General features: G+C 42.1%; 1 protein-coding gene across 1 annotated transcript in view; it reads left to right on the top strand.

Annotated features, from left to right (window-relative positions):
• CYBB (cytochrome b-245 beta chain) overlaps positions 1-13092 on the top strand; it is a 103386-nt gene that overhangs the window by 58763 nt on the left and 31531 nt on the right. Inside the window, exons 2-3 of the mRNA XM_081809005.1 lie at positions 10165-10262; positions 12174-12269. Of these exons, the coding sequence (XP_081665131.1) occupies positions 10218-10262; positions 12174-12269 (141 nt within the window). The 5' untranslated portion in view covers positions 10165-10217. The remainder of the gene's footprint in view (positions 1-10164; positions 10263-12173; positions 12270-13092) is intronic.

Below are 13092 nucleotides of genomic sequence, written 5' to 3'. Positions count from 1 at the left end.
ATAAAAAGCTTTTTGGGGCACCTGGGTGGCTCAGATGGTTAAGCATCCAACTCTTGGTTTCGGCTCAGGTGGTGGTCTTGGGGTCATGAGATCAAGCCCCATGTCGGGCTCTGTGCGCAGCATGGAGCCTGCTTGAGACTCTCTCTCCCACTCCCTGTGCCCCTCCCCCACCTCAAATAAATAAATAAATCTTTTTTTAAAAACACTTTTCTAGTAAAGATTTGTTCCCTGCCCCCTGGAAAATTTTATTTTGAGGCTACTTACAAGGAGTTTGGGGAAGTTTGGGAGACCTACTATTTGTTTTTTTCATTCTCTGTATTGGGAGGCAACAGAGGAGAAGGAAGTTGAGAAAATCTTTGGAATAGTCAAAAACAACGCCTGTTAATGCTGGTTGTTTTTTGTTGTTGTTGTTGTTTTAAGATTTTTTAAAATTTATTTGACAGAGAGAGCGAAAGAGCACAAGCAGGGGGAGCAGCAGAGGGAGAGGAAGAAGCAGGCCCCCCCGCCGAGCAGGGAGCCTGATGTGGGACTCAGTCCCAGGACCCTGGGATCATGACCTGAGCCGAAGGCAGATGCTTAACCATCTGAGCAACCCAGGCACCCGTAATGCTGGTTTTTAACAGACTAAATTACCCTGGAGAAATGTGAAGTGGATACAGCCAGAGAGTACCTCATTTTGACTCTGGGCTTGCATTGCTCATGGTGCCCCTTTGATTTCAGCTGTTTCATTAATGATAACAATTTTATACAGTCACCTGAGACCCAAGCGTTGCTCATCATTGGGCCATATTGCTAGATAGTTTATGAGAGTTTTGGCATCTATATTCATATGTGTACCGTATTTCCTTGGACACTGCCGTTTTTGATGGGCAAGTTTCATTTTTAAGCCAAATCAATAGTTATAAATTTGAATCACACTCACAGGACTGAGAGTTATCCAATTATATATGTATGGATGTAGATATTTAAATTTCAAAGGCAACTGAAGAAATTTTAAATGTCATTCCTGGTCTTCAAATCTGTTTTTAAAATTGTGGTTTCATTTCCACCAAACTGTCTGCCTTTGTTCAAAATTGTTAATCCACTGAACCCAGGGAGGTTTAGAGTGGGAAATGAGTGTGGTCTCTGATTTATATAAAAGTCTGTCTTCAGTCTGAATATCTTCACTTCCTTGAACTGACAGCAATATTCACATTGTTAGCCTGTAGTTTCAAGTTCAGTGTGTACAGATGTCTTCCCAGGTGAGAAAATAAAACCTTATGATTCATTTGAACTCTTGTTGGTTGAGTTTCGTAGACTTCTTTAATTACTGAGATCTCAGACTCAAGAAAGAAGTTCAGTAAATCTCATGAATGACCACAAATTAATAATATCACTGCATTAAAATAAAATAAATATTTATTATCTGCTTAATTTTTTTTACACATGGTCCCTAAATTAGCAAAGTTTAAAAGTGCACACATAGGAAAATTTTCATTCTTTTTTCTTTTTTTTTTTGAGATTTTATTTATTTGACAGAGACACAGCAAGAGAGGGAACACAAACAAGGGAGTGGGAGAGGGAGACGGAGAAGCAGGCTTCCCGCCTAGCAGGGAGCCCAGTGCGGGGCTCGATCCCAGGGCCCTGGGATCATGACCCGAGCTGAAGGCAGACGCTTAACAACTGAGCCACCCAGGCGCCCTGGAAAATTCTCATTCTTGATCTACCTCATCTACAATGGATGACTTTACCTTGCTAAATGAGAAGTTATTCTCTTAATGATTGTTGCAGTAAGGGGTTGGCACACCATCTCTCTCCTTTGGACGTGAATAAACCTTTGAAACATGCATATACATATTTGCCATTTCTTGTATATGATTTCATAAGTGGCCAATGGATGCTGCTTTCCTGTACCTAATCGAGTTCTCCAGGGTTTTGCAGTCTTCTTCCCTTTAATATGCAAATCACTACAATCCAAACCCCAGAGAATGCCTGCAAGTCTACTGTATTTTCCCATATATCTCTGGGGATTTTTCAGCTGTTGGTAGCCTCCTGGTTGTCTCCTGCTGCTCCTGGGGGGTCATCTCTGATCCTCTCATCAGGACTTCTCCCTGCTGCCTCAGCCCCTTGTAGCCTACTTCAGCCATGGCCAGCATCTACCTTATCCTCCGGGATGACCATTAATTCAAGCTAATGCTATGTTGTGCCTGTTAATCAGCTTTAGCGAAGACACACAAACAGCACAAGAGAATTAACAGTATAGGAAAGGGAAAGCCAGCAGTCATTACTGTGTCCCCCTGTTCTCTGAGATTGTCACCATGAACAGGAAAGCCCCTCATTGGCCTTGTCCTCTCTTGGGTCAGACATTCTGTCCTGTTCTGGGGCATAGTCATCATCTCTGTGAGAACCACTTGTATCAACCATGACATTCTCTTTCATAATCTCCAGTGTAAGCTTGAAATCAGCTATAAGTTTCTCCATGCAAGGATGTCACCCTTTCATTTTACTGTGCTGAGCAGTTAAGCTCTTTCCTGACTACACCTCTGACACCTAGACCAGGTGGTGCCTTTGAATTACCAAAAAGCCCATCAAACTGTCTTCTCCAGCAAAAGAGCAGCATCTTGCCAAAATGTATTCTGCCCCCAATTGCCAGAGAAATCTGTAAACACTGAAGACAGCCTTGAATGTCAGATTTTAAAAACCTTTTTATTTTAAAATATTTTCAAGCATGCAGAAGAATGACCAGGATAGTACAAAGAAATCCAGTATGCTCTTGACCCAGATTTATCAACTATTAGTATTTTATCATACTTACATTATTCTTGTCTCTCCATATTATTTTTTTCTGAGCCATTTCAGCCAAAGTTGCCTACATTTAGTCTTAAACACTTTTGTGTGCATTTCCTAAGAGCAAGGCCGTCACCAGTGATAAGACAAACCAACGTCATGTGCCTCCTGATGTGGTGCACTGAGAAGGACACACATCACTTCTAGGAGATTCCTGCCCAAAATGCATAACCTGAATCTCGTCATGAACGAATATCAGACACACCTCCAATGACAGACATCCTACAAGATAACCAGTCTGCATTCTTCCAATGTGTCAGTGTCACGAAAGAAAAGGAAGGCCGAGGAACTGGTCCAGATTAAAAGACACTTGAGGATACATGACAACTGGATTCCATGCATGATCTTCGATTGAATCCTGGGCTAGAACAAAAAGAAAATGTTGGTACTTGTACCGTGGTTATGTATGCTAACAGACTTTGGCATGTGACTACACGTGTTTTGCATAAAACTGCTTCAGTTTCTCACTAGCAAGCAGGAAGACCATATTAGTTAGTTTTGTTAGGCCAAACATTATTTGCTGAAAGTATCGAGGGAGCTAGGCCCCTGCCGGTATCCCTAGGATAGCTGACTCTTGACTCTCTCACCTGACTAACACTTAACTTACTGGTTGACATCCTCACAAGGATGAGCCTTTGCTAACTGCCCAGCGTGGGACTGTGAGGGAGCTCACATACATTCTGGGGCAGGGAAAATTGATGGAGAAGACACAGAGACAGAGCTTTCCTCCTTCAGGTCCAGGTAAAATATGCAGAAACTGGTTGTAGGGACCTAACACTTATTGTTCAACAAACTTCTTCAGGCTTCTTGGTCTGAGCTGGTTGTACATGCATGTGGTTACTGCAGGAAACTGTCAGTGACACTTAGGCTGTCAAAAGGGGACAGGAGTCCAAGGACTATTCTATCTAACAAAGAGTTATATTATGTGTTGCAAACAAAAGCAGGATATCAGAGTTCAAGTTGGGGCCTTGGGCGGCAGCTGGTACTCATAAAATCATTTTATTATTTATGATGAAGCCCTAGCTTTACAAAATGGTTCTGGTGGCTCAAATAAGCAGCAGTGCAACAGACTTCCCCAATTTCAATCTCAGCTCTGGCATCAAGTAGCCATGTGACTCTGGGCAAGCTACTTCATCTCCCTGGGGCTCTCATCTCTCATCTGTAAAATGGTGTATGAGTTTCCTATTACAGCTGTAACAAATTACCCAAAGCCAACTGATTCACAAGAGCACAAATTTGTTTTTTACAGTTCTGGAGGTCAGAAGTCTGAAATCAATTTCACTGGGCAAAAAGCCAGGTGTCCGCAGGTTTGTATTTCTTCTAGAAACTCTAGGAGAGGATCCATTTCCCTGCCTTTTACCAATTCTAGAGCAGCATTCCTTGGCCGATGGCCCCTTCCTCCACCTGCAAAGTCAGCAGCATAGCATCTTCTCTTTTATTTCTGCTCCATTCCTCACATCCTCTCTCTATGCCTCTGAGCCTCCTGCCTCCCTCCAATAAGGACCCTTGTGATTACATTGTGCCCACCCAGAATAATCCATGCTAATCTCCCCATCTCAAAGTCTTTAATCACATCTACAAAGTCCTTTGAACCACATAAGGTAATATATTCACAGGTTCCAGGGATTAGTACTGTTGGGGGACATGATCAAAAAAGACGTGACCACTAATCGACCCGTGAGCTGTTTCTGGGCACTCAGGGGCTCCTTAACCACCACCCCCCCGCTCTGTCCTTGGACTGTGGGTTCCACTTGCCTTGCCCGCTCCCAGAGGCTGCTCCAAGGACAGAGCCTTGAGATGGTCTTGCACAGTATATATGACTGAGCCCAGTTGTCTTTATATAAACTTTTAAGATTTGGAGGTCAAGTGTGGGAACCTATTCCTCTCGCTGCCACCCAATCCAAGACAAGCCCCATATGTAAGTTCCCTTTGCTATTATTAAAGTGACCACCTACCAACACCGTGTGGCTGCCTCTTCCGCCCGTCCCTGACTTCTGCCTACAGGGGCTGGTTTCAGATTACACCAGGAAAGCTCCTGAGAGAGGGTTGTGAACCTACAAGTACCTAAACATCTTTGGTGGGGGACGACCCATATTCATCCTACTAAAAATGGATATGATAATTTTATATACCTTGCAGGGTGGTTATGAAAAATGAATGAGGTAAATCACATAAGGCACTTGGCATGTATAAAATGCTTTACAAAGCTGTTATGAAGACCAAGGTAAATCTGTAAATATTGATTTTTTTCAAGAAAGACAAAGAAAATAGCCAATTTACCACAGGAGGCATACTGAGAAGTTTTAAATTCAAATCAATGATTAGTGAGAGAAACTATGTGAGCTTCTCTCATTTTCTTCCTTATTGTGATCAATTAATGTATGCAAATCACATTTAACCTAAAGAGTTAAAAATTTAAGACATATTAGCTTTCTATTAAATGAAATACCAGTTAAAAATCATGTTCTTAATGCCTTTAAATTACCTATCTCACTAAATGTCTCTTCTTTTATTTTTTTCCCTCAAACAGGGGATCGAACATCTGAATCCCATTCTAGCAGCTGTACTCAACTTTCACTAACCTTTGAAACTGTGGTTATGGAGTAGAAGAGGGTTTCATTACGCCATGTGTTAGTAGGAACCCTTCTAGGTATAAGTGGTAGAAAGTCAACTCAAACTGTTTTTTAAAAGCAGGAAGTGGTAGTGGTGGGAATTAATGGCTTATGTAACTGGGTTTGATACTATACTGTGGCCACAGGGCTGAACTTTAGGAACAGAAGATTTACTCCCCTGCTGTCAGCACCTACAGCACCCATTGTCTCAGTGAAGACGGCCATCTTGTCCAAGAGCATTCAGAGTCATCCCAGCTTCAGATCTCTCCACACGGTTGCTGAGGCCTTACCGTGACCACACACTGATCATTCAATTTCCCCTTCTGCCCACTCCTGCTTTCTTATTTTTTCTTCCTTTCCATAGGTGTTTACCTCCAAAGGCACTTTCTTTTTTTTTTTAATTAATTAATTAATTTTTAAGATTTTATTTATTTATTTGAGAGAGAGAATGAGAGACAGAGAGCATGAGAGGGAGGAGGGTCAGAGGGAGAAGCAGACTCCCTGCTGAGCAGGGAGCCCATTGCGGGACTCGATCCCAGGACTCCAGGATCATGACCTGAGCCGAAGGCAGTCGCTTAACGAACTGAGCCACCCAGGCGCCCCAAAGGCACTTTCTAATAAAAGTCCCAAACGCTAATCTCCAGCCTAGGAAACCCAGTCTATAGGAATAACTAAGATGTCCAAGTGTCTCAGGCAGATCAGACCTGAGAATTCAAACATTGTCATCGTATCTGTCTCCAAACCTCTCCAGCCTTCCCTAGCTTCTGATTTGATTTTGTGTTGGCATTCTTACGCAACTTCTTAGCACAAGATAATAGAGTCTATGGCAACTGCCAGCACCAAGATAGAAAAGCTTCACCCTCTGTACTCCAGAGTCCCTAATGACTCCTCCCTCAGGCAAAGAACTCTAAATGGCCTTCTTTGGGTCGAGTGCACACCCCTGGGACAAATACTGTGTCCAGGGAGATGAAGTCCCCTCACTGGTCATACTTAGGCAAAGAAAGTGGGGCCGCATAACTCATAGAAACATAGAGTGGGAGCATGGCAGTTCTTGAAAGAACAGCACACACAGCAGAGAAAAAAGGAACAGAAATCAAGGCGCCTGGGTGGCTCAGTCGGTTAAACATCGGACTTTGGCTCAGGTCATGATCTCAGAGTTGTGAGACCGAGCCCCACGTCTAGCTCCCCACTGGGCGTCCAACCTGCTTAAGACTCTCTCTCTCCGTCTCCCTCTGCCCCTCCCCACCCTGTGCTCACCACCCCTGCCACCCGCTCTGTGCACATGCGCGCGCTCACTCTCAAAAAAAAAGGGAACAGAAATCCATTTCTCCTCATCACCAGGAACAAAACACATTGGGAAACACATCTCTTCTTCAGCAATTTCACACCTACTTCTGGGAATAAATTAGAAGCCCAATTTAATTTGAAAAATCAAGAAGGAGTTATACCTTTCCTTGGGATGCACCATCAGGGAATTTCCTGGAGACTTGGGTCTGCTTATTTCATCTTTTTTTCTCAGCCAGAAGTGTCTAGGATTTCAATCACATCTGAGGGTGTTACTCATGACTGCTTACTGGGAGGGTGAGTACTGCGTTCTATTCGCCACAGTCTGGCTTGACACCAAGAGCTTAGGAAACAGTGGAAGCCAAAGTGGCTGGGAGAAGATACAGAGATTCAATTTTCTTTATTCTCCATGTCCAGTCAATCCCAGTCAACCATTACCTGTTGCTTTTTTATCAAACCCTCTGTCTTTCCAAGAGCGGTGCACATTACAATGTACTTGAACAGTGTTCTCAAAAGGGAAAGTACTTTCCATAAAAGAAAGCTTTTACTCTTTTTTTTTTTTTTTTGCAACTGATCTCTCTTCTTCCAGCTGTGAAACTGATTGAGGTCCTTAAGGCTCTCAAGAAATCTCTACTCACAGCCCTGTGATTACTTTTACAAGGGGGGACAAAAGCCATGGGAGGGAATGCTTGATTATCCACGGAAAATATTCTTTCTCTTTTGCATTTTCTCACAACTCATGGACGGAGGGGAAGAGAGTTGGAAAACGTTCAAGAAACAGGTTTATGTGAAACAAAGAGCATTATTTCTTAGTATATGAATATTCATGCTCCCCTTAGCATTGCCTCCCCAGCAGAGCACAGGCATCAGGAGGTCAGTGAGAAAATGTGGGAGAGGCTTGAAGATTCCGATGGGATAAAGGAAGATGAAGCAGCAGGCTGGGGGAAGAGAAGAGGGGGACCAGTGGAGAGGAGAAGATTTTGAAAAGTTTCACAGAGCTTGATGGAGCCGCTGTTTGCAGTACCCGTCCCCCCCCCTCCCCTGTGGAGGAGCCTGAGCCGGGCAGAGACAGGGAGAGCAGATGTTTAAGCTGGTTTATTCCTCCTTGCCTCACTTCTTTAATTACATGAGAAAATGAGTACATGCCTCAATTACATTTTGTGTATCAGGCAAAGTCCAGTCTGAAAAACAAACTACATTTTATTTTATTTTTAAAGATTTTATTTATTTGCGAGAGAGAGAGAGTACAAGCAGGGGGGCAGGGGCAGTGGGAGAGGGAGAAGCAGGGAGCCGGATGTGGGGCTCGATCCCAGGACCCCAGGATCATGACCTGAACTGAAGGCAGACGCTTCACCGACTGAGCCCCCTGGGCGCCCCCAAAGCACCACATTTTAACACAGTGAATTTCATACTAGGAATTTGTTGTATGGCTGACGGGAAAGTGCAGAATCCCCACATGGTTGTGGAGGCAACATAAAGATGAACAACTACAGGAAGTGGTTACCACCCTCGGGGTTGGAGGGACACCGGAAGGAGGTGATATAGCTCAAGCCCAGAAGGCAGGGCCATCTGGTAGGGGCCAGAACTCCGGCGGCAGCGATGGTCAGCAGGAGCTCAAGCTCGAGAAGGAAAGGCTGACTGGCAGGAGCTGGAGCCTTCGTGGAAATGCAACCGCTTCCGAGATGCCACTTGAAGCAGAGAGCTGGGGGGAGAAACACCCTGGCTTCTCTCCTGCCCCTCATCCTCCTGCTGGGCTGACCACACCAGAAGCCAGAGGGCCAAGGAGCCTGGCAAATGCAATTCTCCCTGAAACGGAGCAGAGCAAGGAAAGGGTGGGGGTAGATCTCAGTGCAAAGAGGCAAAAATGGGCACATGTTTTCATTGTCTAACTGTGTTTCTTTGAATTCACCTCTGTGTGGAATGGAACCATGAAGCTGTCTGTCCTTTACGTGGGTTACTCATGATCCAAGAGCAATGGAGAAGGTCACGGTTTAATACCTTTCCTTAAATATTAAGTGCAAAATAGTATTACTTTGCCAATTGTCCTAATTCTGTAGGCTGTCTCAAGTGGTTCATAAATAAACAACAACCAAAACGGTCCATGCTTCTCCTCTTGTTGATTCTCTCATTCCCATTTGGCCCTGCTAGTTCTGCTTTTACCTCTTCATTACCTATAGCTGTTGTATAACCACCCTTGTGTAATTTGTCAGCTTTCATCTCATACTGGGGTTACCATCCTACCCTTCTGTAGGTTACCTCCTACCCTTTCATGTCCTGAAGACAGAGTAGTAGTCAGGAAAAAAAAAAATATGCTAAATCTGGCTTTTGGCATCAGCCACATCTGATATACCTTTGTTTTGACCCTGTGTACATACCTAGCCTAGAGGATGTCATGTCTTCCTAGGAATACTATAGTCATCCAAACATTTTGCTGTATTTGTTATATTTTTATTTCCTGTAGTTGTATTTGGAGTGATTTTGGATGGGGTTGACACAGTTAGGCCTTTTTTTTTTCCTGGCATCTGGTTAGAAGTATAGCCAAAGTACTTGGATTTCAAATCCCAACTTTACTATTTCCTAATTGCATGACCGTGGCCAAGTAACGTAAGTGTTCTGGGTCTCAATTTCCTCATCTGTAAGTGTAATCATAGTAGTAGAAACTACTTTAGGGGCGCCTGGCTGGCTCAGTCGGTAGAGCATGTGACTCTTGATCTCGGGGTTGTGAGTTCAAGCCCCACATTGGATGTAAAGATTATTTAAAAATAAAATCTTTATGAATCGCTGAATTCTACTCCAGAAACGAATATTGCACTGTATGTTAACAAAATTTAAATAAAAAATCAAAAAACCTTTTAAAAAAACTACTTTATAAGGGTTGAATTGTTAGAATCAAGTGAATTTATTTGTATACTGAATTTAATATATGTATGTGTTTACACAGACATATATGTATCAATTCTTAGGTAAATATATATGTATGCACACACACATATGTATCTTAGAAAATTGGCACGATGTAAGCATGCTATAAATATCAACCATCATTATTGTTATTGTTCTTCTCAACAAGACTGTAAAATGCTGCTCAGCCTGTCAAAAGATATTTAATGATTTTTATCCAGCACGAAGTCATGGCTAGTTGAGTGACTTTTTACAAATTGCTATTTAGTAACTGATCAGTCAAAAAGTCAAGTCCATGTGTCAAATATATCCCATCATTGGACTGTTACTTGTCTCTCAGTTGTAGAAATTGGTTTCATTTCCTACTATGGTTAGTTATGATTAGATTATTACAGACCCTTTTTCTGCAGCTTTTTGTGGTTTAAAGATTTAAGGTTCTTATGGAAACAAGATTTTCAGTTGACCAATGATTAGCTAATTTCTGATAATAGAAAAGGAAACTGATTGCCCCAGGCTGCTGTTTTCATTTCCTCATGGGAAGAAGAAGCAGAGCAGAGAAGAAAAGCAGACACAAGGCATTGAACCTCCATCACCATGGGGAACTGGATTGAGAATGAGGGGCTCTCCATCTTTGTCGTTGTAAGTACCAGTGAGAGAGAAATGATAAATTCTCGAACTTGTCTGGGTTCTCTGGGAAACTAAAATAGGGCAAAACTTTTTGTTTGTTTGTTTTGTTTCTTTGAGAAATTGTATTGAAACTGATTTACTGTGTGAACATACGTCTATCTGTAAGCGGGACTGAGTGCACTCTTCCAAACTTATTAATGAAAAGAATGTATCTGGGGGCTCATTTCACCTACTCTATTTCTTGACTCTTTGGGAGTACTAAATCAGCCAGCATTTTGCAGAGGGGGTAGAAGACATTTCATGCTAATGATCTCCGAGTCTAAGTTGTTTATCAATATTTACTCAGAGGTAAATTCTCTACTTTTTATGTGCTTATACCATTTAAAAATCGGCAATCCTAATTTTACACCATTTTCCAAATAACAGGTACAAAATTGGCTCATGTATGGGAAATGGCCTTTATTTCAGTGATTACAGCAAAAATAATTGAAGTTCTCAACTTTCTTTTTTAAAAAGTACTTTTTTTTTTCCTCTGAGGTAAACTTGAGTTGTTTATGAGGTTTATAAAAATTCAAGGAAGGAAATTGAAATAAACTAGACTCATATATACAGTGGATATATTATATACATTATATATGACTATATATATAAATCAATCTAATCTATCTTGAGAAACAATTTTTGTAAGTAAAGATAGGGCTAATTTTCAAATAGATGTGTTAATCTCTTTAGTTTTTTACCATAACAAGGACCAACTATTAATTTAAGATGGCAGTCTCAGCAAAGCAATCATGGACAATTGGGAGGATAGAAATGTGATTTATAAATAACCTTTCCAAATAGCCAATGAAAGTATTGTACTGATGTTAAAAAGAACACCTATGAGTGGGGAATTTTTGAAAGAATTTATCATGAGGTAAAATTGAGTCTTAGAGTTGTAGACACAGAGAGGAATTGGGGGCGCAAATAAAAGAAAAATAAGAAATATTGTGTCATTAAAAAATTATGCCAAACCAACATTCTAATGCAATATAGAATACTGTTAACTTGATTTCTTACCACCATTTTGAAAACAGATTACTCCTATAGAAAACAAGTTCATATTATGCTTTTGGCTCCTAGCACAGTTTTCCCCAGGAGATGACCTCCTCCTAAATTGCACACTCATATGCTTGACAGTAAAGACACAGTCTGGAAAGCAAGAGTAAGAATGACAAGGTTAGGGAATGGAGAAGTTGTTTTAATACCTTCTTCATAAAGAGATCGTTCTCAAGCACCTATGGACCTTTAATGGCGTTAAAGCACAAGTAAGAAAAGATCTTGATGTATGTGGTCAGTGCTTGGGATGAAATGAGCAGTCAAAAGGTAGAAGGGTCGCTTTAAAAAAAAAAAACCCTGCCCCTCACCCCCTCGTTCATGTTCAATAGTCCCTCTTTCAAAAGTTAAGCAAAAGTTCCCAAATAGAATTAAAGGCTTGACGTTTTAGCTGATGTGACTCCCACTGGCTGGGGTGGGGTGCTGTGTGCTGGAGGAAGGTGACGGCACCCGTGAGAGTAGAACACAGTGTCTTACTGGTGCGGGGGACCGTATAGTCACCTATTCCTTTCCCCTCTCTTTTCGAGAAGACTCACCTGCTACTAGTTAAGAAGAAAACAACAGAGGGGAGGGAGATTGTTAATGACCTGGCATCCTGGCCAGTAGTAGAACAATCATGGGGAACAACGCAAGGTGGACATGTCAATCACGAAGTGTAGTGGCACTGTTGTAGGCAAGAGCTGACTTGCAGCTGGTTACACCCAGATGTGTAACCACCTTTGTTGAAGGCTAGACTGGGGAAGTCCTGACCCTAGTCTGACTCCAATCTTGTGTGAAATCTACCGATTGAAATGTGGAAACTTCATGCAACTATTTCTCTTTTTGCAGCTGGTGTGGCTGGGGATGAACGTCTTCCTCTTTATCCAGTTCTATGGGATATATTTCTCTAGACCTCAGTTCTATTACACTCGAAAACTTCTTGGGGTAAGTATAAGTTCCATCTCATGCAATATTGACTGGCTTACATTTCTAATCAAAGATTCTGGTTCATATTCCTTTCAACACTTTAAATAAATCTTCTGACCAACCCAAACGGCACCATTGGCCTCGCTCCCTCCCTTGCAACCCCCTGGGCAAGAGTCTTTAGGCCTTCCAGTGTGAGATAAACTAAAGTGTGTCAGGGAGTCCCAGCGGCATCCCTCCCATGCCAAGAACTACTGTGCCACTGTTTAGCTTAAAGAAGACATCTAATGCGAACCCTGGAATTGCAGGCAAAGTTGGAGATTGATCCAAGGGTGACACAAGTGGGACAAGTGAGACTTCCCGTATTCTTTAAAGCATGTGATTCCTGATAACTTTTGTGAATGGAGAGCCCTGCTCCCAGTGACATGTAGTGAAATGACCTTCAGGAAATAAGCCTCTCCCTCAGATGGAGCCTTTGAGGAACTTGCCCAAGGGTCATATTCATTGACTAGGCCAGCAGAGTGAAAGCCCCCAACTTTGCCTGGGTCCATTAGCATTCTTGATTTCCTTGAGCTGCCAGGACTCTGCTTCATGACAAATGAGAATAATTACAATGACAGCCGCCCCCACAGGATACCATTTGTTACATCATGCTGAAACCGTGAATTCATGACTTAACACTAATTATAATAGGTATCATATATCATCTGTATAAATAATTATAATACGTAATAATACTGCACTATTATAATTGTTGTTAACTAATTCCGGCTGATACTGAGAAGGGTGATTTCCCTCTGCTTTCTCCTCCAAAATATGCAACTTCTTTAGGCATTACAAAGAA

This window comes from Leptonychotes weddellii, chromosome X (genome assembly GCF_054177405.1).
Source record: "Leptonychotes weddellii isolate Sample4059 chromosome X, ASM5417740v2, whole genome shotgun sequence".
Taxonomy (NCBI): Eukaryota; Metazoa; Chordata; class Mammalia; order Carnivora; family Phocidae; genus Leptonychotes; species Leptonychotes weddellii.
Note: the sequence above shows the minus strand (reverse complement) of the source record. Positions and strands in the feature narration are given on the sequence as shown.